The 27,873-nt window shown below is 32.9% G+C and overlaps 1 protein-coding gene across 2 annotated transcripts in view; it reads left to right on the top strand.

Annotated features, from left to right (window-relative positions):
• Positions 1–4,006: 4,006 nt before the first annotated feature.
• The window catches only part of LOC144854695 (nucleoprotein TPR-like), a 31,097-nt gene continuing 7,230 nt past the window's right edge, over positions 4,007–27,873 (top strand). For both annotated transcript variants that reach the window (XM_078712639.1, XM_078712638.1), the window contains exons 1-45: positions 4,007–4,168; positions 4,497–4,601; positions 4,957–5,127; positions 5,682–5,785; positions 6,541–6,654; positions 7,329–7,472; positions 7,924–8,004; positions 8,667–8,823; positions 9,239–9,310; positions 9,842–9,936; positions 10,077–10,169; positions 10,622–10,726; positions 10,929–11,036; positions 11,340–11,467; positions 11,681–11,782; positions 12,122–12,275; positions 12,770–12,954; positions 13,414–13,492; positions 14,339–14,482; positions 15,276–15,449; positions 15,720–15,860; positions 16,034–16,144; positions 16,256–16,331; positions 16,733–16,783; positions 17,310–17,459; positions 18,170–18,477; positions 18,870–18,947; positions 19,542–19,652; positions 20,138–20,389; positions 20,892–21,029; positions 21,376–21,560; positions 22,148–22,210; positions 22,379–22,420; positions 22,925–22,966; positions 23,247–23,279; positions 23,706–23,784; positions 24,442–24,618; positions 24,996–25,034; positions 25,290–25,374; positions 25,465–25,631; positions 26,259–26,330; positions 26,426–26,520; positions 26,989–27,392; positions 27,498–27,654; positions 27,797–27,863. In XM_078712639.1, the coding sequence (XP_078568765.1) occupies positions 4,027–4,168; positions 4,497–4,601; positions 4,957–5,127; positions 5,682–5,785; positions 6,541–6,654; positions 7,329–7,472; positions 7,924–8,004; positions 8,667–8,823; positions 9,239–9,310; positions 9,842–9,936; positions 10,077–10,169; positions 10,622–10,726; positions 10,929–11,036; positions 11,340–11,467; positions 11,681–11,782; positions 12,122–12,275; positions 12,770–12,954; positions 13,414–13,492; positions 14,339–14,482; positions 15,276–15,449; positions 15,720–15,860; positions 16,034–16,144; positions 16,256–16,331; positions 16,733–16,783; positions 17,310–17,459; positions 18,170–18,477; positions 18,870–18,947; positions 19,542–19,652; positions 20,138–20,389; positions 20,892–21,029; positions 21,376–21,560; positions 22,148–22,210; positions 22,379–22,420; positions 22,925–22,966; positions 23,247–23,279; positions 23,706–23,784; positions 24,442–24,618; positions 24,996–25,034; positions 25,290–25,374; positions 25,465–25,631; positions 26,259–26,330; positions 26,426–26,520; positions 26,989–27,392; positions 27,498–27,654; positions 27,797–27,863 (5,580 nt within the window). In that variant the 5' untranslated portion in view covers positions 4,007–4,026. The remainder of the gene's footprint in view (positions 4,169–4,496; positions 4,602–4,956; positions 5,128–5,681; positions 5,786–6,540; positions 6,655–7,328; positions 7,473–7,923; positions 8,005–8,666; positions 8,824–9,238; positions 9,311–9,841; positions 9,937–10,076; positions 10,170–10,621; positions 10,727–10,928; positions 11,037–11,339; positions 11,468–11,680; positions 11,783–12,121; positions 12,276–12,769; positions 12,955–13,413; positions 13,493–14,338; positions 14,483–15,275; positions 15,450–15,719; positions 15,861–16,033; positions 16,145–16,255; positions 16,332–16,732; positions 16,784–17,309; positions 17,460–18,169; positions 18,478–18,869; positions 18,948–19,541; positions 19,653–20,137; positions 20,390–20,891; positions 21,030–21,375; positions 21,561–22,147; positions 22,211–22,378; positions 22,421–22,924; positions 22,967–23,246; positions 23,280–23,705; positions 23,785–24,441; positions 24,619–24,995; positions 25,035–25,289; positions 25,375–25,464; positions 25,632–26,258; positions 26,331–26,425; positions 26,521–26,988; positions 27,393–27,497; positions 27,655–27,796; positions 27,864–27,873) is intronic.

Below are 27,873 nucleotides of genomic sequence, written 5' to 3'. Positions count from 1 at the left end.
GAATGAAACAAACTATATAAGACTCACCAGGACAATATATGAGCTTGTCCCCGTAAAGTGCACCTATTCATTGAAATATAAAATTAAATATTAAGTCTCCAGTACTAGCCCATCCATAGTTGAGGCAGAGCAATGAAAATAGAGACCAGAAATGCACTTACTTATACTTATTACTATACATAGTCACCTATGATAATTATGATAATGTTAAAATTTCAATATCCAGATGCGACTTTAGCATTTTAGGTGGGGTTTTCTACTTCTATGGCCTAGCCCGGCGGCGGAATTAGTCTAAGCTTCGAAATTGGTCTGGAAATAGGCATCTTTGCAAATGTTCTATATTTGATCTTATTTCACTCTCCATTAACCTCATATAAAAACCATCGGAGACTATCTGTTTAAAACATGTTTATTCTGGGACGGCGCAGCCATACACACCAACTACATTTCGCTACCAATGTTGCAACATTGATTAACAAAATCAACATTTAACGGTGGGGCGCGTTGACCGCGAATGACTAACAATACCATCTTTCCTACTACACCTGCACAAACTCATTTGTATAAAAACGAACGGCATACCAAACTATGATGAGAGATACATTTTCTTCTCAACACGTAACGCGTAACGAAGATAATTAATTCCTTTTTTACATTAAAATTGAAGCCGCTAAACATAAAATTTACGAGATCAAATACATGTAGCGAAAGCCAAAAAAAAAGAGTAAAAACTCATTTGCATAACAACGCAGGGCTTACCAAACTGTTTAAAATAGCTACAAGGTCCCCAGAAATGACACCTATAGTATTTTGAAACATGATATAAGGGTCTTCACTACCCCACCATGATTGGGGCTGAGCAAAGACAATTTTGAAAAAACATTTATTGAAATATGAAATTAAAATATTAAGTCTCCAGTTAAGCTCACCATGGTTGGGGCAGAGCTAAGAATGAAAGCTTAGTCCTCGGAAATTATGAAATGAAATATAAAAGTCTTCAGGACCAAAAGGCTACTTGCTAATTTTAATATTTCTATAATTTAGAAAACAATTAGAATTATCATATCACCTTTGATAATTATAATGTTAAATTTCAACTATCCAGATGCAAATTTTAGGTTGGGTTTTAAAAAACTCGACTTCATAATTTATTATGCTTCAATTTCGAAGATCTGCTTAAAACATATTTATTTATTTATTCTACCATAAACTTTTATTCACAACATATTAGTAGGCCTACAATACAATATCTTGCATGAAACGGATATTTAAAAGTACACTATAATGTGTAACGGTAGAATTACAATTCTAATGTAAAAGATTAACAAAATAAAAATTGAACAGTTGTGTGTTGATCGCGAATGACTAACAATACCATCTTTCCCACAGCACATGTGCACACTCATTTGCATAACAAACGCACGGCATACCAAACTACGATGAGATAAAATTAATTCTCTTCTAAACACGTAACAAAGAGAATTAATTCCCTTTTTTTTACATTAAAATAAATTGAGGGGGCTAAACATAAATTTAAAACCACCAAAGCAGTTTGCGAGAACCAAAAAAAAAAAAAAAGATGGTAAATGTGCTCTCCCTGCCTCAGCACTAAGGCCCTGCCACAGCCTTTTGGGGTCGTTTCCACCACATCACCAGATGCATTGATGTTGTCGCCTCATGATGTGTGGTGGAAAGGGGGACGTATGATCTGTGAACCCCAAACACAGTGGCCGCATGCCTTTAACTCTATTCCACCGACCAGCGTGGGAATCGAACCCACGACATACGTGTTGTTAACACGACGCTCAGACGACTGAGCTAACTGATCATTTTGGTTTTAGCAAGTTTAATAGGATATTTATTACGTAATGATCAATTACGTAATACACGTATAAATAGACTATTATCAGCTTTTCAGTCATGTACTTGGTGGCGTAACGGGTAATGCTCAGTTTTGAGTGCTATCGGCTGAGGTTCGAACCTCGACAGATATTTTTTTTTTTTTTTAATATTGTTTTTTTTTTTTAATAGAGATATGTGACACTGTATTGTCGAACATGTATGGTACCATACCGGTAGGTATTCAAATATGCTTAATACGAAAAGATATTAAATTTCAGTGACTTATTTCTATTTTATATCACTGTGCTCCACTGGCTCCAAGTTGGGTCCACTTGAGCACAGTGTATTAGCATACGAAAAGATATTAACATTCAATGACTTGTTTCTATTTATATATCACTGTGCTCCACTGGCTCCAAATTGGGTCCACTTGAGCACAGTGTTTTAACATACGAAAAGATATTAAAATTAGTGACTTATTTCTATTTTATATCACTGTGCTCCACTGGTGCTAAATTTGGTCCACTGAACCAGTTACCGTAGTACTATTTCTATTTCGGAAGTAAATAAAGGCATAAATGGCGCTCCGTAGAAGTAGAGAATGCTCGATCGTCGAAATGACGCTCTGAATATACCTCCTGACGATGGAGCATTCTCTACTTCTCTACGAAGCGTCATTTATGCCTTTATTTACTTCAGAAATAGAAATAGTACTACGGTAACTGGTCCAGTGGATCCAATTTGGCACAAGGGGAGCACAGTGATATAAAATAGATATAAAGTCACTAAATTTTAATACAGTATCTCATTCGTATCTAATACACTGACTGCTGAGCTCAATGGACCCAATTTGGCACGAGCGGAGCACAGGAATATAAAATAGAAAAAAAATGACTAAAATGTTATATCTCATTCGTATGTTAATACACTGTGCTCAAGTGGACCCAATTTGACGCCAGTGGCGCACAGCGATATAACAAAAATAAAGTCCCTAAATGTTAATATATTTTCGTATGTTAATAAACTGTGCGGCAAGTGAACCCAATTTGGTGCTAGTGGAGCACAGTGATATAAAATAAAAATAAGTCACTGCATTTTAATATGTTTTCGTTTGTTAATACACTCTGTGCTCAAGTGAACCCAATTTGTCGCTAGTGGAGCATAAAAATAAAGTCCCCAAATGTTAATATATTTTCGTATGTTAATAAACTGTGCGGCAAGTGGACCCAATTTGGTGCTAGTGGAGCACAGTGATATAAAATAAAAATAAGTCACTGCATTTTAATATGTTTTCGTATGTTAATACACTCTGTGCTCAAGTGAACCCAATTTGTCGCTAGTGGAGCATAAAAATAAAGTCACTAAATTAAAAAAATTAAGGAAAGCCCTTTAGCAGAGTCAATATTCTTTAAAATGGTTACATCAGTAGTTTAAGTTTATCTGAAAATATTTTAGTCCAGGCCCATCCCCATATCGACATTTTAATTCTGGAAGGTCTGGAAGAGTAGGTTTACACTACAGTAGAATTACTTACGAAATTAAGCACCATGTCGAGAAATTTGACATAACATGTCATCATGTAGTCATCTATTAAAAAAAAAAATGCCCTATTTAACTTATAGGCCTATATTGTAAAACCTCGAAAAGAAGCCTATTTTTTATAACTCTTCTTTTCGAAATGAGCTTCTTTTCAAAATGATCTTCTTTTCAAAATGATCTTCTTTTCAAAATGATCTTCTTTTCAAAATGATCTTCTTTTCAAACTAACAAGGGGGGCCGCCTTTTCAAGATTTTTCAATTCAAGGTGGGCTTATTTTCGAAAAGAAGCCCAGTTTCGAAGTTTATGATATAATATTTAAAGGTTTTGCAAAATTGGTTTAGTTGACAAAAATACCTTGTTTTGCTCTTAAAAGTCTTGAGCACAGTGTATTATCATACGAAACGATATCAAAAGTAGTGACTTATTTTTATTTAATATATCACTGGAACGTGCTGCTACCCTGGTGCTAAATTGGGTCCACTTGAGCAGTTTCTGTACAGTACTATTTCTATTATTGAAGTAAAGAAAGGCATAAATGGCGCTCCGTAGAGAAGTAGAGACTGCTACAGTCGTCAGAATGTGACGCTCTGAATATACCTCCCATCCATTTCAGAAACATGGCGGTTTCCGATGCTGCTGTGTGCATGTTAGCCTCAATTTTAGAGGCTAATGAAATTGATAACTTAAGTGAAGATGCAAAAAATAAATTAGAATCTACTCTTCGTTCAAAAGAAGCTATTTCAGATGGATTGAAAACTGAAAATCAAAAACTACGTATTAATTCAGGTAAGCAAGCAGCGATGTGTCACTCAGTCTCAGATCAGTACAGAATGCCGTACCTCCCCGCCGTGTGTGTGATGTGAGAGAGAGAGAGGAGGCCAAGACTAGGCCTAGCTAGAACATAAAGGCTAGATAGAGGTCTAGCTAGCAGGCTAGAGTAGAGGAATAGGCCTAGGCCTACATTATTATATAGTTTTTTGAATGACAATTTTTTTTAAAATTGATTTCACAATAAAAGGTTTTAATATTATGAGTAAAATTTGGTTATGATATTAATGTAATGTTAATTTTGTAATTTTAATACAACTTTATAACTAATTATTTTAAAATTTAGAACAACGCTACTTTGAACTAGAAAAAAGGGTGATTGCAGCGAAGGGACGTTTCCAGTCTGAGGCCTCTCAAGCTGCTCATTTAAGAAAAGAAAACTCTGAGTTTGGTTTGTATAATGTTTTAAATATTTCTGTATTTAATCATTGAATTATATTTGTCAGCAAAACAAACATAAATCAAACTGACCTTTATATTTGTAAAAAGAAAAAAATATATATATTTAGCAGCGCAGTATCTGAACTCATTACAAATAAAATACCTATACAAAATGGACGAGAGAAGCCTTGGTTAAAGATAGGACCAGCCAGGTGCTTTAATAAACAGTCCTTAGTTTCATCAGATGAATGTAAGACAAATGTCAGCCATACTAATAATGACTTTGAGTTTAATCCGTTAGTGTTGTTACAACCAGTTGTCTTACTAAAACCGAAAGCCCTATGATGATCATATGTTTATTTTAGAAACACAAATAAAAGATTTGACAGAGAAACTAAAAGATGCGACAACGTCTAGAGATGAGGTTGAATTGAAACACCAGCAAGTTTCACGCACCAATCAACATCTAGAAACAGAGAAGAACGATTTGTTAGACACGCTTGAAAGAAAGAATTCAGAACTTGAACAGTTGAATGGTGAGCAACACTACAAGTTTCTACTTATACTAAAGCTCTGTCTACACTATCAAACTTTATGTGACAAAAAAATGTGATGTGCCCATATATGGACATGATGATGTCACATCTCTACCTTATTTGGGCATATCACCACAATATTTGGGCACATCACACTTTAAAAAATGTGTCTTATAGGGTAGACAGCTTTAAAGTAAAATATTAAAGTTGATAAGTACGAGTTGATAATGTAGGCCCAATTCATACATCTGATACTTTTGCAAAATGACTGTAAAAATTGATTCTAAAAGCTATACACTAAAAGAAATATTGTAAAGAGACAGTTTTGTTTTACATAAATTTGTTTTATCAGGCTTATCTCATAATTATGCAGAGTTTAGGCTTACATTTTTACTGTGTTCATACTCCTGTTTCACAGATAGAAAAAGGTTGTTACAAGTGGCACAAAATGTTTTTTTAACAAAGCATCCTCTGCACAAATCAATAAATTGAGTTTTACTTGACCTAACTAACATTCATATTTTCATAATTTGCAAAATACTAATTTGTTTTAGATGATTGGAAAAGCCTTACAGAGAAATTGGCAAATGCCAACCAACAGAAGGTTCAAGCGCAAATTAAACTTGATGAAATTCAAAGTCAGGATATTTCAGGAAAGGTAAAATCAATTTAATATATAAATGTACAGTTTTATTTTTTTTACTTTAATGAAGTATTTTATTTATTACATTTAACCAAGATTCAATTTATTGTCACATAATATTACATACATGAAATTTGTTTTCCTGAGAAACATAGATACAATTTAAAACACAATATGCTAATGATATTGGTAAACCAGCATTTGACAGTGTCAGCTATTCTACCCATTCTAAAGGCACATGAATCGATTTAATTGTCCCCACCTGGAATATTTGTCAAGGCAAAAAACTCTTACTTATTATTCATCAAGCTGGAATGAACTTCCGAATGAATTAAAAAAAATTAACTTTAAAAATATGTCAATAACTTCATTCTAAAATACAATTGATACGCAACATTTAAACTAAGTTTTCTTTTCTAAAATTGATTTCTATTTTTAATGTATATTTTCTCTATTTATAATTTTGATTACTCGTCTATATTTATTATGTTTGTTATGATATTTCCAATTACTGTACCTCTTTGAAAATCACTGCTCTAGTACTGAAAGTACCTGCAGAATAAAGAAAGGATAAATAATTAACTCAACTGCAGGGCCGTAGCCATTACCACACTAATTCCCCAGCACAGATCATCATATTTTATATTAATAATCATATTTAAAGCATCTTGTCTGTTTCAAATTATGTGTCTATCCTTTATTAATTTATAGTCACACTTGAGTACAGTAGTAATAAAAGTATAAGTAATTGTTAATGTTGGTAAATTTAGTATCGTGAGAAGCGCCTTGAACAGGAGAAGCAGCTGTTGATGTCTCAAAATGAATGGCTCAACACGGAACTGAAAACAAAAACAGATGATTTACTGTCTATCAGGAAAGAGAAGGTAAGATTCTTGGTTCTACAATTTGGAAAGTATCATAGCCAAATTCTGTGATACAGCGTCGCATGTGTTTCACATGTGACATCTGTATGACTGGACCTACAGTAACCCTTAACCTAAATGCAGTTGCCACATCACACTTGACACTGTATTACAGAAGTTGACTATGATACTGGACGTGCAAAATAGAGAATCATCAATTTACATATTTTGACTTCAGTCTGCCATAGAGACACAGTGATATGATATGAAGTATATTTTTACCTCCCGTAATGCTTCATTTCTTGTCGGATCCAAAAGGTCATTGTTTAACTACAAAACATTGGCCTAAGACGAACTAGTAGGCTAAGTTTTCGCTCCTTGCGGGTGACAGATTATTGCAGGCAATGATGTACATTGTGTGGGAGGTCTTTTGTTGTCCAATGAGAAGCGTTATAATATATATATATATCGGTGTGTGTCTTTAGTAGGACCATGTGTAATGAAAACTATGTTATGCTAGGCATGTTATTGGCCGTAGATCTGCTCGCAGCACTCGCAATTTGTAGTAGTTACGTTAATTCTTTAAGATAAATTAAGATTTAGTTTAAAAGATAAATTTATAGAACAGAATAATAATAAAACATATTTTAGGTAATATTTAATTGTATTGACTTTCGTTTCTTCTCCTATTGTAGTCAGAAATAGTATTAGATCTGAAAGCTCAATTGAGCAGTACAACTGACCAAGTGCAGCATTTAAATGATCTCAATGAATCATTGAAGAAGACAAACTCAGATCAGACAAAGAAAATTGAGACTTTGATACAGAAAATAAAAGAGGTAACATTTAAAAATATTCATTTTTTATATAGCTCTTATTGCACAATGCTTCTAAGCTCTTCACATTCCCCAGTCATTTTGTTTTGGACCAAACACGATGGAAACATACTCTCATAATGCAGCTAGTAATCAGCACAAAGTTGTGTCTTGATCTAACCGGGTACCCATTTTATACAGCTGTTGGAGAGAGGCAAATTTAAGTAAAGTATCTTGCCTATAGGATACAAGCAATACGGCGAGAGTGCGATTCGAACCACGATCTCGCGATCAGTAGTCCAACGTCCAACACACTGCGCCACACGCCCTTACATTTGACAATGCTTTTATTCAAAATGTAACACTAAGATTGTAATTTGGTGGGGAACGGATGTCACAAAAAGGGCGGGAAAGGGGTGGGTGTGGTCTACTGTTATAGTCTGCAATAAATATTTGTTTATCTTTATTTGTTTAGAACTCTGATGCCGAGGCTCAGTCTGAAGTGTTGTTTCATAATGAGATTCAATCACAAAGTAAATTGGCAAACCTTTATAAGGTATGTACTCTCTGAACTTATAGACAAACTATTTTCTTAATGAGTAATATAATAACTTAACTGGGCATTCATACTTGGAGGTTGTTCCAGCCTAACTTAACTGGGCATTCACACTTGGAGGTTGTTCCAGCCTAACTTAACTGGGCATTCACACTTGGAGGTTGTTCCAGCCTAACTTAACTTGGAATTCACACTTGGAGGTTGTTCCAGCCTAACTTAACTGGGCATTCACACTTGGAGGTTGTTCCAGCCTAACTTAACTGGGCATTCACACTTGGAGGTTGTTCCAGCCTAACTTAACTGGGCATTCACACTTGGAGGTTGTTCCAGCCTAACTTAACTGGGCATTCACACTTGGAGGTTGTTCCAGCCTAACTTAACTGGGCATTCACACTTGGAGGTTGTTCCAGCCTAACTTAACTGGGCATTCACACTTGGAGGTTGTTCCAGCCTAACTTAACTGGGCATTCACACTTGGAGGTTGTTCCAGCCTAACTTAACTGGGTATTCACATTTCGGAGGTTGTTCCAGCCTAACTTAACTGAGCACCCACTCTTACATAAGATTGCCAGACTGATCTAATATTATTTAAAAACCAATGGTGATTGAGTGTTCAATGTAAAATTCAAGTGATATTTTATTTAACCTTACCACGCTTCTAGGCCTCATCAGAAGAATCTGAAGCCAAAGTGAAAGAGTTGATCAGGGCAGTGGAAGAGCTACAGAAGCTGTTGAAACAGGCTAGTGATTCACATACAAACTTTGAGAATAAATTATCTGAAGTTGAAAAAGCTAAAGAAGAACAAGAGTACGAACTTAGTAAGTAATGACTGATGCTAAAGATTTTATTTAAATACCGCCCTCTACAATTTGGTTTGTTCTAAACCTTGTATATCACCTTGTATTTTTTGGTCTTCTCCCCTCATTATCTTTTTACTGTTAAACTTGAATTATTAAATTTAAACCAATTTTTAAATCATTTTGTTAATGTAATCTGTGGTCTCTATCACACAAACCTCTTCAAACCTGATTTCTTGAGACCATCATTCATCATTTTCTTCTATTCAGAATCATTGTACATACTATTATTTTATTGTGGTTTGATGAATAAATGTATTTGTATATCTCTTTGTTGTGTCACGCTTTCATAAATTCTACCAACATTTTTTTTTTTTCCAAGTGTGTGCAATGTATAATTAACATTCAGTGATTCTTTTGAAATTGTTTTTTATAGCAACCAAGCTGAGCACATTGACTAGAGAGTTGGAGGATGCAAATGATCTTTTAACTGCTGCTAAGAAGAAAGGTAATGTCATTTGTCCTTATTAATCATACCACTAATAGCTCTAAGTAAAGTACACTCTCCAGAGACAAATTTGCAAATAATTGTAGTCTGAGTAAGTACTAGTAAGGGTGTGTGGCGCAGTGTGTTGGACGTTCCACTACTACTCTTGCCGCATTACTTGTATCCTTAGGCAAGATACTTTACTTATGTTTGCCTCTCTCCACCCATGTGTATAAATGGGTATCCGGTTAGATCAAGACACAACTTTGCGCTGATTACTAGCTGCATTATGGGAGTATGCTTCCATAGATGTTTGATCAAAAAAATGACTGTGGTAATAATGTTAGCGCTTAGAGGTTTCACAACATTAGGCGCTATATAAATCAAGTATATTATTATTATTATTAATAGGTTTGTTTCCAGTAAATACAAGTATTAAGTATTACTATGCTACAGCTGTTATTTGTGTAATTTATGCTTTTTTTTTGCTCTTTGAGGATGATACATCTTTAATATTTTACCACATGTAAACTAACCTCTGCATTTTTTCAGGCCTACCTCCTTTAAATGAGGAGGAGCTTAGCAATTTGTCACCCACTGCTGCAGCTGCTAGCAAGTTCCTTAAACCTGGAATGACTTTAACTGAGGTGAGGTTCATGTCAATCTAGAAGTATTCTTATTTTTTGTTTTATCGAATAAAAAGTGCAATGTTTTCAAACTTCATCATCCTTAATTCTTAAAAATATCCTTTTTTATATCAACTTCCTATGCTGTTTTGTATGACTAGATTTACAGTGAATGTGTGAAAACTACAGAAAATCTCCAAAGAGTGACAGAGGAGAACCGGAGGCTGAATCACTATCTTGATCAAATTCTTGAGGTATGTGTTACTTATACCGCAGTGAAACCAAATGAACCACTACCTTGGTCAAAGCTGATATGTAACCACACAACCCATGAGTGTGCTTGAGCCTACTAATCTATTATTTTTTTATTGATATAAAACATAAAATAAATAAAAAATAAGGTGGTTGTATCCAATCAGAATGCTACATAAGAGCTGCTATATTTAAATTTATGTTTTCTATTTAAAATCAAAATCGTAAGGCATTTAATGAGCAAACAAACTTTTGTAGATTAGATTTATTTGTGCTACTTTGTTCGTTGACTAAACATGCAAATGACAATACAATACTTTATTCTGTTCAATATACATGAAATACATACATATGGAAAATTGATTGGTTCCAGTGTTAATGAATAACTAAATATATAATATACAAATGAATGTAAAACAAACAATAAACATACAAACAACAAATCTATTTTTAGGAAATTGAAGAGAAAGCACCAGTTTTACAGAAACAACGTGAAGACTATGAGAAATCACTACAGACTACTGAATTGCTATCTGTTAAGTTAGACAAGGCTCTTTTGGTAAGTACAATCTTAGAAACAGTGTTTTAAATTAATAAAATTTCTAAATAGTGCTTTAGTTCCTTGCTTTAGTAATACTAGCCTTATATACACAGTCTTGTAAAATCTGTTGCCTTCCAATTTTTATATTGAGAAATTATGCCTAGTTCCAAGCACATGGCTGTGCCAACTGAAAACACTAATCTGTAATAATATATTTTAGGAATGCGAACAATTGAGAATTGCTATGGATGATTCCGAAAGAAAAGCATCACAGATGACTCGTGAAAACCATCGTCTACAGCAGCAGGCTGGTGATTTATCTATTCAGGTTAGCAATTATTCCTACTATTTTACTATTGAAGCTTGGCTCCCACTAGGATGCAACACAAGGACTTAGATGCAACACAAGTGAGTTGACCAATGACAAACTACAGTTCGAATAATCCATCGCTTGTGATTGGTCAAATCCCTTGCATTATAAATAACATATCTGCCTTCTAATCCCAATGTGTTTAGTTCCGCATGGCATCAACATGTCTGGAATGCCAGGCATAGCCCAGTCGAGGGATGTTCAGTATTATGGTGTTATTCTTTTTTTTCCATTTATTTGTTGTTACGTTATCTTATATAGGTCCGTGTTTTGCTAAAGGAGTTAGCAGAAGCCAGAGGAACTCGTGTCATTGATGTGGAGAACACTGTTACATCTAGTGATGTGTCAAATTCATCTCAAGTAATCTCAGAGCATCTGGTCTCATTTAAGTATGTACTTATTACTATTATTATTATAACACTATTACATCATTTCACTCTCTGATTTATGAAAAAATAAATTTAAAGTTAGGAGAATTTATTATTGAGACGATTGATTAGTGGTGATATAATGCACACAAGACTCATTTCAGAGTGTCTGATTGGCTACATCCTTGAACCCAAGATTGATTAGTGATGTGATATTAAATTATTGTATTTCAGAGGAATCACAGAATTACAGCAACAGAATGAGAGGCTTCTAGTTGTTATCCGTGAGATTTCTGAGAAAAAAGAGGAGGAAGAACTGCAAACAGTAGAATCAAAGTGAGTTCCAACTTCTTGTTGATACTGGTGAAACAAAAGTTGTTTGTTGTTTCTAAAGCTGCCCAAATATGTTATTGATATGCTTAAATATGGTAGTGATATGACATGTCCATATATGGGCACATCATATTTTTTTGTCACATCAAATTTGATAGTGTAAACAGAGCTTTATGCTTTCACTGTTGAAGCACACTTTTTTTTGTCAAACTAGTTTGATAGTGTAGACAGAGCTTAAGCTTTTTTACTATAATTTGTTCAAAATTGTTGTAAATGTTGTTTATATTAAAGTTGTATGTTGTATTTTATTTGGTTTTTATTACTCTTTTCATATTTTTACAGGACACTTGAGTTAAAGAAACAACTAGAAGCGGCTTTGCAAGATTTGTCGGAGATGAGAGAAACGCGTACCCATCAGACACGAATGGTAGAATCAATCGTGAGTCAACGTGATATGTACCGTGTGTTGCTTGCGCAGACGGGTGCCCAGCCAGTGGTAAATTTTACTTTTTTATTTACTTTTTATATCTTAAAGATGTATGGTCCCCCTGAAAATATAATTATTGAAACATTTTTTGTTGAATATGCTATTTTAATGTCGCATAATAGCGACAGAAAATTAGATCGGAACAAAACTTATTGACCTTAAACAATTTAATGCAAAAAAATAGTCTAATTGGCTGCCAGCCAATGGATTTTTAGTTGAATTTAACCATTTATTTTGTCATTTTATAAGTGAAAACATTATTTTTGTTTTGTTTTTTTCTACAGAAGTGAATAACTTTAATAAAACTACAAAATAACCTAATTTAATTTTTCATGTTTTTGTTGACAATATATCTTTAATAAATAATTTGATTATTTTGATAATTACATGTAATAGGATTTATGTTTTATATTTGAAAATTTACTTAAAAGAAATGATACATTATCAAATATGCATGACAGTTGTAACATAATAATCTACATGTTTTTTCATCTGATTGACAGCTAAGTTTGAGTTCTGCGTCCGCACATGTGCCACCTAGTTCATCGCCATCAGCACCAGCCAGCAATCTTAAAAGTCCAGGTGCGACACTTACTAGAAATGAAGCCTCTGAAGATACAGGAGCTGCTCTCCAGCAGCTAAAGAAGGAATTTGATACATATAGAATTGAAAAGAAAGAGAACGAAAAGTAAGTATAATATTGCCATGTCTTAAAGATGTATTGTATAATTCTTAAAAATTTTTGCTGAATATGCCATTTTAATGTAACATAATAGTTGGATCACGAAAAAAATGTATTTACCTGAAAAAAATATAATTTAAAGCAAAAATAGTCAGATTGGCTGCTAGCCAATGGATTTTATTTATTTTGTTATTTTATAAATGAAAACATTATGTTTTTTGTGTTTTTCTACGGAAGTGATTAACTTGATTAAAACTACAAAATAACATATTCAAAGTCTGATTTTATTAATCTTCATTTTTCATGTTTTTTGGGGGACAATACATCTTTAATGGTTATTTTATCATGGAAAATATAAAAATCATTTAAATATTGTATTACACTAAGTATCTTATGAAAGAATAATGAAAGGAATTGTATTGTTTATTATTGTCATATTATTCTAATTCTTTTATTTTCTTGCAGGTTATTGACCGAACAACTAGATACATTGCGAAATCAAGTGTCAGATTTTAGGGTGCAAAATGCTAAACTTGCTTCACAGGTATTTTTTTTTATTCTAAATTTTATTTCCATTTTATGAATATTAAAGTTACTTTTTCATTTCAAACGATAAAACTGATTATGTACAGATTAACATATATTACGATTTAAAGCTAAGGTACAGGCATGAATTTTAAATATAATATTTGGTTAATTGTACATAAATCAAATATTTGTAACAGAAATCAAGACGAAATAACATGAATTTCCCTTAATATGGTCAAATACAAAATTTGGCAAAATTCTTCCATAAAAACCAGGAAGACTTTTATTCAGTAGTTAGGTAGTTAACCTAATGTAATAACATGTCTGGTGACTCCCTAGAAGGTGAAAAAAGATGGTGGATATACGGTGGATAATTTTAGCTATAGCATGAAAATAAAAATCTGAAGTTGAATAAAAATACCAGAAATGTAATATTCAAGTTATATTACCTATATTTAGTCATCTGATAACATTTTTTACCACACTGTTTATTTTTCATAGCTTTTTAAAATACCTCTCTATTTACAAAATTTGTGTACAAAAGAATAGAGATTTTACTGTGTAATTTGAACTATCCCCCCACTGATAAGAAAGTGCTTATTTTCAACAAGCTTGTGTAACACAAATAAAATCCCAAAAAATATGAAATATAGGGGAAACTATAGATTGATAATTATTGGAATGTATGATCAATAGAAATTTTTTTCCCGCACCTGGCCTTTAAAATAAATATAACTTTCATGTTTAAACTGCAAAAAGGTACTGCATAAGTGTTTTTTTTTAACTTTTGAGAAAAAAAAAAATTGATAAATGGCAGTGTTGATGCTTCAATTAAAACAGTTGGTTGGAATGTGTTTTACAGCTTGACTTCGCTAGTGAAAGGTACAAGATTGTGCAAAGTAACATTGACGGCTACAAGAAAGAGATTGCAGGTTTACGAGATAAGAGTCAGAAACAAAGCGGGGAAGCTATCAAGTTACAACAACTAATTAATCACCAAACCCAAGTAATTTATATTTTTTATACAGTAAACTCTCACAAAACTGGCTTCATTGAAACTCCCCACAAAATCAAAAAAGATATATTGTCGCCCTAAAAAAATTTTTTTTAATATGCCACTTTGACCAAAAACTGGATCAAAAAAAAAATTATTTACCAGAAAAAAGTGTGATTTAAATCAAAAAATACTTAAAATGTCTCTCAATGGTAAAAATTAAAAGTTTCTTTTGTACTTTTTATAAGTGAAATAATTAAGTGAATAACTTTATTAAATAAAATTTCTTTTGAACAACCAAAAATAGTATAAGCGAACTTACAGTACGTTTCGAAACCTACCGGGTTTATTCTCAACTGGCGTTTCATCGTCTAGCGTTGTTAATTCCATGACGACGATGAGTTGGTATAGAGCCACCAATAGGTCCAAAAGGACGTGCCCCCTTCTCCTTCTTCAATAGTTGATCATAAATGTGTGATAATTCGTGGGCTCCTTCATCTATTGGTGGCGCTATACCAACTCATCGTTGTCATGGAATTAACAACGCTAGACGATGAAACGCCAGTTGAGAATGAAACCTGATAGGTTTCGAAACGTACTGTAAGTTCGCTTATACTATTTTTGGTTGTTCAAAAGAAATTTTATTCAATACCTATTCCACAACCAGATGAAATTCTTCCAACTTTATTAAAACTGCAAAATGGCCTATTCAAAGTGTGATTTTATTAATCTTCATTTTTCATTTTTTTGGAAGACAATACATCTTTAATATGAGGTCTTAATAATTCGATGTTTGTTTTTTCAGGATCAACTAGCTGTGCAAGAGAGATTGTCAAGAGCAGAGGTATCCTGTGAGAACCTTCGTGCAGAAAGGGATATGTTGAAAGGTGTAGAGGCAAGACTAAGTCAAGAGAAAGATGCTTTAATGAGAGAGCACAGAGGACAAAATCTACTGCTTGTCAACCTTGAAACTATTAAAGTAATATTCATTTTGTTTTTTGGTTTTTTTTATCGGCTTTTGTCGCTTGTTAACTATGTGCCAATATGTTTAAAGTAGGAGTGAAATAAGTAACTTATTTCGTAAAGTTTATTAAAGCATGTTAAGTCAGTTTTAATTTTTTTTTTTATTTTCAGTCTAATAATTTAATTAATACCCATAAAAATATATTATTGCAGTATATTACCAGATGTACAAACAAACTACTGTATTTTTGTATAGTTTTTATTTAATATACACTTTACAATACAGAACAATTTAGAGAAGTCAGAATTTGAAGACAAAGCAAGAATGACAAACAGAATTGAGAGTCTGGATAGGGAGATTAGCACTCTTAAGAGAAAGCTGGAAGCGGAGGCTAAGAATCAAAAGGAATCTAACAAGTCATGGGAGGTAAAATGAGATTAACAAATATAAGAATGGGTAGTAATTAACTTAAATATGAATTATACTCTTAAAACATAGATGTTGTAAAAGGAAGGATGTCTGATTTGTTTGCTTACTGTAAGTAACATACAACAGTACACCATACAGTGCAGTGCTTTATTGTATTTTCTTATTTTCAGCAAAAACTTGAAGAGGCTCATCAGCAGTGGAGGAATGAAATGGAAAATCACCAACAAACAAGACAGAAACTAGTGAATGCGACAGCAGACCTGAATGGTGTTAAGGAACAAGTAAGTTGACAAGTCGCACAATCACCTTTCTTTCATATTGCTTATTTAGTTTATACACTTTACAGGTGTATCTTTGACTGTAATATACATGTTTATTTTGTTTCATTGTAGTGTTCAACAGCAGAGGCCCAACTTGCAGCAGCCCAGATCAAATTAGACCAAGCTCTCACAACTGGTTCTACGACCGGTAAAACATTTTTATTTTGTTTATTTTATGAAGCAGTCATTCAACTTTTCAAAACCAGTAGACTGTGGCCGTATTCACCATTCACACTTATGCTAAGGGAGAAACACTTAAAATTTAAAAAAATCTCCTATCTAAGTGAATACAATTTAAGGGAAATACTTAAATATTTATTGAGTTAAGTGAAATACTTAATATTTAGGGGAAATATCTCACTTAAGTGTGATTTCTGAATACGGCCACTGGAACTTTAGAAGCCCCTAGATTTGTTGTGAGTGAAGATAGTGTAGTATCCGATTGGTGTCTATATGGCAATTAGATAGATCCGAGACGAAAAACTTAAAAACTATATTTGATTAGTACCATTTACATCTACCAACTTTATTTTTTCTTACTATTCTCAGATGTACAAGACCAAACAAATGAAGTTAAAGAATTGAAAATGCAACTAAAAGGTATGTGAAATATTTTTTGTTGCTTTTTTTCATCATATTCTACAAAATTGGTTTGAAACAAGCGATATCTTCCACGTTCTGAGAATGGCACATTATAAATGGCATTTGTGTATGTCTACAATTATTGTTTAAAGATCTGTATGGTGAAGAGACACTAAATGTAATTCCTAAAATGTTAACAACGTTTTGGTTGTACTAAAAGCAACTTATTGAGTAATGCTAGGCAAGTAAGGGCCATGCTGATTGTGATTATTTGGTCACTCAATACACTTTCAGGATATCCACCAAATAAAAGTTATGATTATGTTATTATACCAGACAAAAAATGTTGGCTATCCAATTTTTCTCAATTATAATATACTACAACCAACTTCTGGAGTAATACTAGGTAAGTAAGGTCCATGGTAATTATTTTGTCATTCAATACAAGATTTGAAGCTTATGTTTTTACACCAAAGAAATGTCGGTTATCCTACTTGGTCTTAATTATATGTTTAATGTAACTTATATTATCACATTTGTTTAGGTGTCAAAGAGCAACTGCAGAAAACAAAAACAGTAGCAGAGAAGTTCCAGGGCATGAGTGCAGCCTTTGACATGAGTCTGAAGGAACAGAACGATGCTTCCAACACATTCAAAGAAACAATGGAAAAAAGAGTACAGGAATCGGTTGAAGGTATTCAAACAACATTTTTGTTATTATGTTATTACTACTTAAACATTTTTTTTTGGAATATGTCATTTTAATGTCACATAATAGTTATCCACTTTGACCAAAAATTTTTGTATTTACCTAAAAAACAGTAATTTAAAGTAAAAAACAGTAATTTAAAGTAAAAAACAGTCAAATTGGCTGCGTCAATGGGTTTTTGGTTGAATTTGACAATTTATTTTGTCATTTTATAAGTGAAAACATTAATTTTTTTCAGTTTTTTAAGTGAGTGATTTTATTGAAGCTACAAAATAATCTATTTTATTATTATTTATTTTATTAATCTTCATTTTTCATGTTTTGGGGGACAAATACATCTGTAAACTACATTAACAATGCAGTGTCTCAAACTACATTATAATACTGCATGTCAACAATCATTATATTTCATCTGTTAAGGGGAAAAGTTTGTATGTGATTTTAAAATAAATAGTGCAAATGTGGAGGTGTAAATAAGATGGTATATATTAATTATTCAATTGCAAATATTTCTGACCGTTTTGCTTTATCATTTTGATTTAGCTTTTTGCTTATTTTATTTTGTATCTCCTTTTAGATCCAGCCACTGGACACCTTCGGCACCCAAAAAGTTGTCCCCTATTATAGGTGTATAATTGTTTTATACTATGTATTTATTATACACTAACATTCAAAATCAATATATTTCCTAACAGTTCAACAAAAACTAGAAGAAAAAATTCTTCAATACGAGAAAGAGAAGTGCGAAATGAGCGAACAAAGTAACCAACTACAAGAACTAATGAACCAACAGACTGCTGAGCTGCGAAAGAAGTTGTCGACGGCTCAGGGCGAGCTGCAAGAGGCTGTAGAGAAAAGTATGGTTGCACAATCTATGGAGCAAGCCGCTAGACAGGATTGCCAGACACAAGCTCAACTGGCTAAAGAAAGTCAAGATAAATATAAACGAGAGTTTCTACTGCATGCCAGTGTTGTACAGCAACTAGATACTGTTAAGGAACAAGTAAGCCACTGTCAGACTTTCATTCAATCAATCAATCATTTTTAAAGCACCATTCCAACGATCATTGCTCATGCCTATTATCACATCTAAAGCTCTGTCTACTCTATCAAATTTTATGTGACAAAAAAATGTGATGTGCCCATATATGGACATGATGATGTCATATCACTACCATATTTAAGCATATCACTACCGTATTTGAGCACATTACACTAGTTTGATAGTGTAGACAGAGCTTAAGACTCACAAATTACCATCACTCGCTCTAATCTTTAGTAAGATGACAATATAAAATGATTTTGTAATTAAGCCATCCAGAATCTGCTGAGATTTTATGCTATATTCTATTCATTATCTATCATGTATTTTTAACGAACTATAATTTGTTTCAGTTGGAAGGTTTTAACACAAAACTAGCAGACGCCCTGGAGATCCGTAAACAGGCTGAGGAGACATTAAATGTGTCCAAGGTAATGAATGGGTTACCACTCACTCTGTATGACCACTCTAAAATTATCTAACTCCTTGGTAACTGTTTCACTTATCTACCAACTATAATTTATGTTATATCATAGAGAAATTTTCTCTAATGGTTGTTTTATCACACTATATATAAGAATAATGTATGGCCTTCCATGGCCTTGACTTTTGAGTGATCAGGTTCTCAGTGTTTAAATGAAGTATTTATTATTATTATTATTATTATTATTATTATAAGCACATTTTGGTAAAAATAAGTTTTCGTCAAGGTGTCCTAAATACTGTAAAATAGTATTTTCTGATGCATTATTATTTATGGCGTATCAGTCACTGTTGGATATGTACTGCTCCTGTAAACTCTTCCATCTTTGTGTCATCAGTTAGAGGTGTTTTTTTCTACACCTTGACACCTTGTAGGTGCCATTTTAACATTTCCTGTCAGCCATTTTCCAAGGATTATGTGTTAGCATTTTTCTTCTTTTTGTCACCCCAAGCAATAGTATGGTAAAACCTTTACAAAATAATAATTAATAGTTTTAAGCCACTAGAAAAACAGTGTAGTAATAATTGTTGTTTCTCCACAGGCATCATGGGAAGAACAGCTACGAATACAGAAGGATGAAGTGACAGGCTTTCAAACTAGATGTCAGGATGTAGAAAAACAGAATGTTTTGTTACATGAACAAGTTGAAGCTGTAAGTAGTACGATAGAATTGTCAGTTAAGCTCTGTCTACACTATCAAACTTGATGTGACAACAAAAATGTGATGTGCCCATATATGGACATGATGATGTCATATCACTACCATATTTGGGTACATCACACTTTTTTTTGTCAAACTTGTTTGATAGTGTAGACAGCTTTAGAAGACTTGATCCACAACCTGGAGAATTAAATCCATTAAATGGACCGAGTACACTATGAAACCATAACACTGTTTAGTGGCGGATCCAGGATTTTCAATTTTTGTTTTTTCGGTTTTATATAAATGTTGTAATGTTTTAATTGTGAGATACTGTCTTTTTATGTAATTCTATGTATGTATATTTTATATTATTATCTTATGTATGATGCGTATACTTCATTCAATTCCATAACAAGAAATAACGAAACAAGTTATGAAATAATACTAATTTATAATATAAAAAGTTAAAATATTTTATCTTTCAATTTTTTTAGTTGTCAAATAAATTTGTTAATGAGCAGTCTAAGGATTTAACAGATTCGGTGAACATGTCCTTTAGTGAAGATAAATCTGTAGAACAGCTGTTAGAGGTTGTACGATTCTTGCGACGAGAAAAGGAAATAGCCGAGACGCGATACGAGCTTGTACAAGCAGAGACGGTTCGTTTCAAACAACGCTGCAGCTTGCTAGAACACAGGTTGGAGGAGACTCAGAAAGCATTGTCGGAGGAGAGAGAACGATCGCAGGTATGCACATTTATACGTTAACATTTTTCCAAAATTATTATTGATATTTTTTCTACTAAAGCCTTGTCTACACTATCAAACTTTATGTAACAAAAATATGTGATGTGCCCATGTATGGACATGATGATGTAATATCACTACCATATTTGTGCATATCACTGCCATATTTGGGCACATCAAACTTTCTTGTTTGATAGTGTAGACAGAGCTTTAGAATGTGACAACAAAATGTGATGTGCCCATATATGGACATGATGATGTCGTATCACTACCATATTTAAACATTTCACAACCATATTTGGGCACATCACACTTTTTTTGTCAAACTAGTTTGATAGTGTAGACAGAGCTTTAGAATGTTTGTACTGACCTGATGATCTTCATGAAATCATTGATTGACACTCACGGTTGTCAATGTTACTTATTATTCTGCTTTCCCAGTGGCTCACCCTTTCAACATCTTGATTGTTACAAATATTATCAATTGTTTGTGTTTATTTAGGTGACAGCTCACACCCGAGCACAGCATGAAGACCTTGTAAGCAAAGTTGAAACATTAAATGTTTTATCAGACAGTAACAAATTAATGAGAACGGAGAAAGACCAATTGGAACAACAACTTCAACAGATGCAAGCAAAGGTAATTGTGTTATTATTTGTAGTAAATACATTCAACAGTTGTGGGTAGCATTTATTAGGAGGTTGGTCCACTAGAGAATGAGTCTATTTTTCTTGATACATCACATCGGCAAGGGTTCGAGCCTCACTTGCTGCATGATTCTGGTGGTAGAACAAGTCTTCTCAGATAAATACTATAAACTGTAGGTCCAGTGTACACATCTAGCTCATGTGCACTTTAAAAAACCTAGTACATCTTTCGAGACTAGTAGCAGGTTACCTCGGTGTACTAGTTCACACACAGCCACTGATCATAACTGGACCTTCTGGGAGACCAGTATAAATAAAATATTTCAATTTGTTTGTAGGTTGAAAAGTTAGAGTCTGATATTGCTCCGATACAAGAAGCAAACCGAGACCTGAGTGTACAAAAGGAAACTTTGTTGGCGGAGAAGACTGCCCTCACCACTGAAGTGAAGCGATGGAAGCAACGAACAAATGACCTTATTGAAAAGACTAACATGACTGATCCTGAGGAACAGAAAAAACTTATGTAAGTAATCTGAACCTATTGTACCCTTTAATTAGGAATTACTGTACTATGTCATACAGGATGAAACCAGAAGACAGCCAGTAATAAACATAAAATATAATATAATGTACAAGCAAAAATCAAGAAATAACAAAAAAACATTTAGATATTACTGACATTAGACCAAACCTTATGACGGAAACAAGCAAGCGAATCAAAAAAAATAGAACCATCAATTTTACACTATCCTAGTAAAGCTATAGAAACATGCAAAAAATGTTTCTAAACTGACAACAATAGATGCGTATTGAGCCGTTTTTTAACTACAAATAAGGGACCTAAAACTCTGTCTACACTATCTAAAAGTGTGATGTGTCCAAATATGTTAGTGATATGCCCAAATATAGTAAGATAAGATAATAAGATTTATAAAGTAGTGATATGACATCATCATGTCCATATATGGGCACATCACAAAGTTTTAGTGGTGACAGAGCTTAACACATTTTTTTAATCTTTACAACAAACTACACAAAATCTAAATAAATTAAGTTGGGAACTTAGTTTATTTTACATCACACTATTCAATGTATCCAATTAATTTCCAGAGAAGAAAGAGATAACAATCGGAAGACAATTAAAAACTTAACAGAAGAAAGTCATCGCAATAAGTAAGTAGATATTATGTATATCATTTCATTCTTTTCGGTTTACTTTTATTTCGGAAATGGACGTCCATAAAAAGAACTTATCTATAACTAATTTGAAATGATTTTTGTTTGCAAAAACTTTGATTTATTTGTTTTATAATTATCATTTGTTTTTTCTTTTAATTTTAGGGCTGAAATGTCACGTTTAAATTCACAGTTGGCATCATCTCGGTAAGTTTGTACAAAATACCTTCCTTTTATATATACTTACTTACTTAGTCCGGGACATACTCGAACTTATATGACTAGATTCCTTCATAACTTCCTATCTGCCATTGTGACAGCCAGCTCCTCTCTGTATACCAGTATCCGTCTCCGTATCCAGTACATCAATGTATGTGAGAGCTGGTCTTCCTTGTATTGCAAATCCATATATATATAACATTAAATACACTGATTAAGTTACAGTTTTTACATATTGTGTTGTGTCTTTGTCTAGAACTTCAATTGATAATTTATTAACATGATATTATAATTAGTTCTTTTGTCGAAAACAAAATGTGGTGTGCCTGTGTATGGACATGATGATGCCATATCACTACTATATTTGGGCACATCACTACCATATTTGGGCACATCACTACCATATTTGGGCACATCAGTTTGATAGTGTAGACAGTGCTTTAGGACAGCATGAAACTCTTTTAATTTTGTTTAAAATATTTTTAATTTCAGATCTGATAATTCAAAACTTAACCTAAACATTAATGTGTCTCAGTAAGTAATTTTTATGATAATTTCTTTTTAACTGATGTTGCTGTGTGTTCATTTATAAAAGTATACATTGTAAGCTGTTTTTATTTCTTAGCATTATTGCTGTGTGGTTTTTTCTTTGTTTGTGTATTTGAACATTTGTTTTATGACTGTATAGAATGTTGTGAGTATTATTAAATTTTTGCTTGGAGCTAGTATTTTGACACATCGATATGGCACTGTTTATTCGTTCGTTAAAAATAACTATTAGAATAAACAACAAAATTTGATGTGTTGTTTTTAGATCACAACACAAGCTGGAACTCACAAAAGTAAAGTAAGTATTTTGTAATTTATAATTGTTTTCTTTAAATTTAATAAATTCTTTGCTAAACAATAATCCAATCACTGCGTTAATAACTCTTTACAAGAATTTATGATTAAATATTGAAATATGAAATGCTAAAGCTCTGTCTACACTATCAAACTTTATTTGATAAAAAAATGTGATGTGCCTATATATGGACATGATGATGTCATATCACTACCATATTTAAGCATATCACTACCATATTTGGGCACATCACACTTTTTTTGTCAAACTAGTTTAGTAGACAGCTTAACACAATGGTCAGTTGTTAGTGTTGTTTTATTTTTGTGTATGATTTAATTATGTATTAGTAAAAACATGTGTGAATATTAAATTATTGTTTGTATTTGTGTTGATAATAAAAGTATTAACATATTTTCTTGGTGAATGTAGTGAGGCAGTTAGTGCAGCAAACAAAGCGACAGAAGAAAAAGTAAAAGAAGTAGAAGAACAAAAGAAGACTATTAATCAGGTAAATAATTTTTTTGTTAAATACCATTAATTTCTTTGGTTAAAATGTTCTCGTTGCAAGAATGATTCATCATTTCAGTTGTATATTCCACATGCTACTCTCATTTGGAACAATCTCCCAGCTGATTTAAATTTAAATTAGTTCCTTGAAGGGAAGCTGCATAATTGTTTTAATACTTATTTTTTTTATTTTGGCGTTGGTCACTTTCTTGTGAATATTGTAATTGTAGATTGTAATTAAGTTGTTTTGGGTAAATTCAAGAAAATAATTTTTTTTAAAAAGAGGGTAATTATAGAAAGAGAAATATTAACGAATATCTATAATACAAACGAATAAAAATGGTAGTTGTAGACACCAAACAAAACAAAATTTGAAAAAATATCTAAGCAGGCTTCTAAAGAAGAAAATAAAAACAAAATATTGTCCAGTGAAATAAGAAAAGGAGGAAAAATGTTGTCTGATGTAAAGCTCTGTCTACACTAACAAACTTTATGTGACAAAAAATGTGGTGTATGTGTGTGTACCATATTTGGGCATATCACTACCCTATTTGGGCACATCACACTTTTTTTGTCAAACTAGTTTGATAGTGTAGACAGAGCTTTACTCTTTGTAATTAGCTACAAGCATACTCATTTTAATAAATTTGATTTTTAGGTGAGGAAGATTGGGCGCAAATACAAGTCGCAATTTGATGAACTGAAGGCGCAGTTTGATGCGTTACAAGCACAGGTTGATAATGAGAAGCAGAATGCAGCAGCTAAGCCGCAATTTGACCCAGAAATAGAGGAGAAATTAAAGAAGGCAGAGGAACAGGTCAAAACACTGACAGAGGTATACATTAACTTGTTTTGAAAATTCTACAGAAACAAATATAAACAGTATTATTTATGGGAATAAAAAGTAAAGCTCTGTCTACACTATCAAACTAGTTTGACAAAAAAGTGTGATGTGCCCAAATATGGTAGTGATATGCCCACATATGGCATCATCATGTCCATATATGGGCATATCACATTGTTTTGTCACATACAGTTTGATAGTGTAGACAGAGTTAAGATTAACCTTTATTTGGATGAATGAATGAACACTTTAGTTAGAACTATCTATGTTTTCACTTAAATAATTATGTCTCAATTGTGAATTACAGTGTTTCATATAATGCAGTCATAATATTTTTTAATAATTTGTTTTTATTATGTAATAAACAGGAAATGTCCCAAGTTCAGCAAGAAAGTCAGAAAATGAAGGTAAGAAAATTGTATAAAATATGAAACAAAAAAACAGAAATAATTTAGATAAAATAAAAATGTTAAATATTAATTTTAAATTTGAACCTGGTAAAAGTCTCTTAAAAATTATATATATAATTTTAACTACATAAAAGATAACTGGTCAAAAATAAGAAATATTTATATTGTTGTTACTGGAGTTCTGTACTATCTTTACTATTATTTCATCTCTAATATTTGCTGCTGTTTACATTTTAATCAACATATTTTCAGACTCAGTTGACTGAAAAGGACGAGAAGGAAGAGAAGTACAAGGGCGCATTGACAAGTTCTAAGAAGCGAATTACAAATTTAAACAGTAAGTATAATTAATGTGCTATAATATAGAAATGCTAAGAAAGTTTCAAACTCACTGTTGTTTAATTTCTTATTATTGAATATTTTTTAGATGAGAAAGAGAAATTAAAGAATGAGATTGATGAGTTGAAAGGTCAAGTACAAGCATCTGAAGGCATTTCAAAAGAACAGGAGAAACATTCGAACAGGGTGAGGGAAGACTATCAAATGCAGAAGAGGAAGTTAGAACAGCAGCTCAAAGATGCCAATGAACAACATGTAAGCTAATAGGCTAGGCCACCCCTGTTCTTAGCACTCTGTTGTGGTTTTCAAATCAAAACCTTTCCACTACATTTATGGTCCTTTTGATACACCATGTATATGGATGTGTGTAATAGAAAAAACACAATGCAAACTCTTGTTTTATAAAGCTCTGTCTATCACTATCAAAACTTTGTGTGACAAAAAAAATGTGATGTGCCCATATATGGACATGATGATGTCATATCACCACCATATTTGGGTATATCGCTACCATATTTGGGCACATCATACCTTTTTTTGTCAAACTAGTTTGATAGTGTAGACAAAGCTTAATGTAGGTAGTGATATAGTGGTGGTAATGACATCTGGCATGTTACTAGTATACAATGAATAACTGTTTATAGGTGAATATGGGGATTGAAATACTGACTGTTCTATTTTAACGATGCGGAGCCAAATTATATATTTATTTTTTTCTGCTTTTTCAATTGAAATATTTTATTTATACTGGGCGATCTGTTCAGTCAGAGACTGGTCTCCCAGAGGGCCCAGTTATGATCAGTGGCTGTGATGTACTAAGTACATCGGCGGTAACCCCTACATATTATTATTTATTATATTGCTTATTTTGTTCATTTACAGATTAAATTTAAAAGCGAGCTAGTTCAGCAGAGACAGAGGTTGCAAAAGGAATTGGAAGAATTTCAACAAAAGGTACTGTTGAATGTTTATGTTTAAAAAAAAGTATGTGTATGATTGTAAAGAATTTTAGAATTTTGATAATAATAATTTTATATTTGATTAAATAGTGCCAGGAACAACAGCGTGTTATCAGTGAGCAGCAGAAACAACTACAAAGCCAACAGCAGCAGCAACAAGTTATGGCAATATCAGAAAGACCAAGGTACAGAGCAGTTATAACCTTTAACCTTCTTATATACCCTAGAGTTTACACTCTTGTGCATGCACCGTACAAAACATGGTGTTAACGTCCCAGTTTGTGTAAACACCTGAGTTTAGTTATACGTTGTGAAATGTGTAGTAGTAACCTAGTCTGAATAAATGTATTTGCCAATTCTTCTTTCTAACAATAAAGGAAGAGAACAAGATTCTTCTAATGTTGAAAAATTAGAAACATCTTTACTCATAACGGACACAAACTCTTGTTATGACAAGCAAAGCTATCTACTACCAAAATATTGGTATGCATAGCATACACACTTTTAAATAAGTAGAAAATAACCTGAGCTATGCACGACGCGATAATGAGATCATGTTCCGAGCATTGTTTCTATAATTTGACAGTATTATTGAAGATACTGTATATATAACTAAAGGTACAGTACAACATGTATTAATATTCCTCCTACAGCACCACAAGAGAAGAACCACCACCAACAGCCAACATTAAACCCATGGCAACTCCATCACCCACGGCAGCTAAGCCATCTCCGACATCGAGTACCTTGAGAGCTACTGCTAGTATTAGACCAATTGCCAAGACAGCTTCATCTGTTTCCTCACCATCAGTCACCCCGACCCCCATGGCGACTGTCATGCCCCAGACACAGGAACCATCTTCCACTCCTTCTCAAATGCTTCCACAACCTGAATCTTCAGAAAGTGAGCCCCCTACTGTCACAAATGTTGTGACAGCTACACCTGTTTGGGCAGTGCCACCAACACAACTTGCTCCCCCTGTTGCAATTGCGGAGCCTGTGATGGAAAGTCAGTCTCTGGTGGAGGAGCCATCAACGTCACAAGGTTATGAACCTGGTAAAAAAACTTTATTTTACTATAAAAAACTAAGTAAAATGATATATCATAATCGAGTATCATTGTATTTATAGTAAATTTATCCTCTTATTTAATTATATCTAGAAACATCTGGTGGGCGTGAACCACATATTCAAGCAGAGAGTACAAGTGTAGCTACCATTGAACCATCTACCAGTACCAACGCTGTCAGACCATCAACTGAACCTACTCCCTCTGCTACGACAATGAAGAGGCAGAGAGAGGATGATGAAAATGAGAGGTAATATTTACTTAGTATAAAATAAAACTTTTTTGTTCCTTATATCATGTTTTATAGAATATTATTTTTATATGAAATACATAATTATAATGATTTTGAAATGTTACGTAATAATAATACTACTATTATATTTATCTTGCAGTGAAGCGGTGCCCACCGAACGAGAAAGCACGCCCCCACTTGAGAAGAAGCAGAAAGTTCAAAAACAGGTATTTTAAA

Source organism: Antedon bifida, chromosome 10, assembly GCF_963402885.1.
Source record: "Antedon bifida chromosome 10, ecAntBifi1.1, whole genome shotgun sequence".
NCBI lineage: Eukaryota > Metazoa > Echinodermata > Crinoidea > Comatulida > Antedonidae > Antedon > Antedon bifida.
The sequence above is the reverse complement of the archived record's forward strand: the minus strand, read 5'-3'. Positions and strand labels throughout refer to the sequence as shown.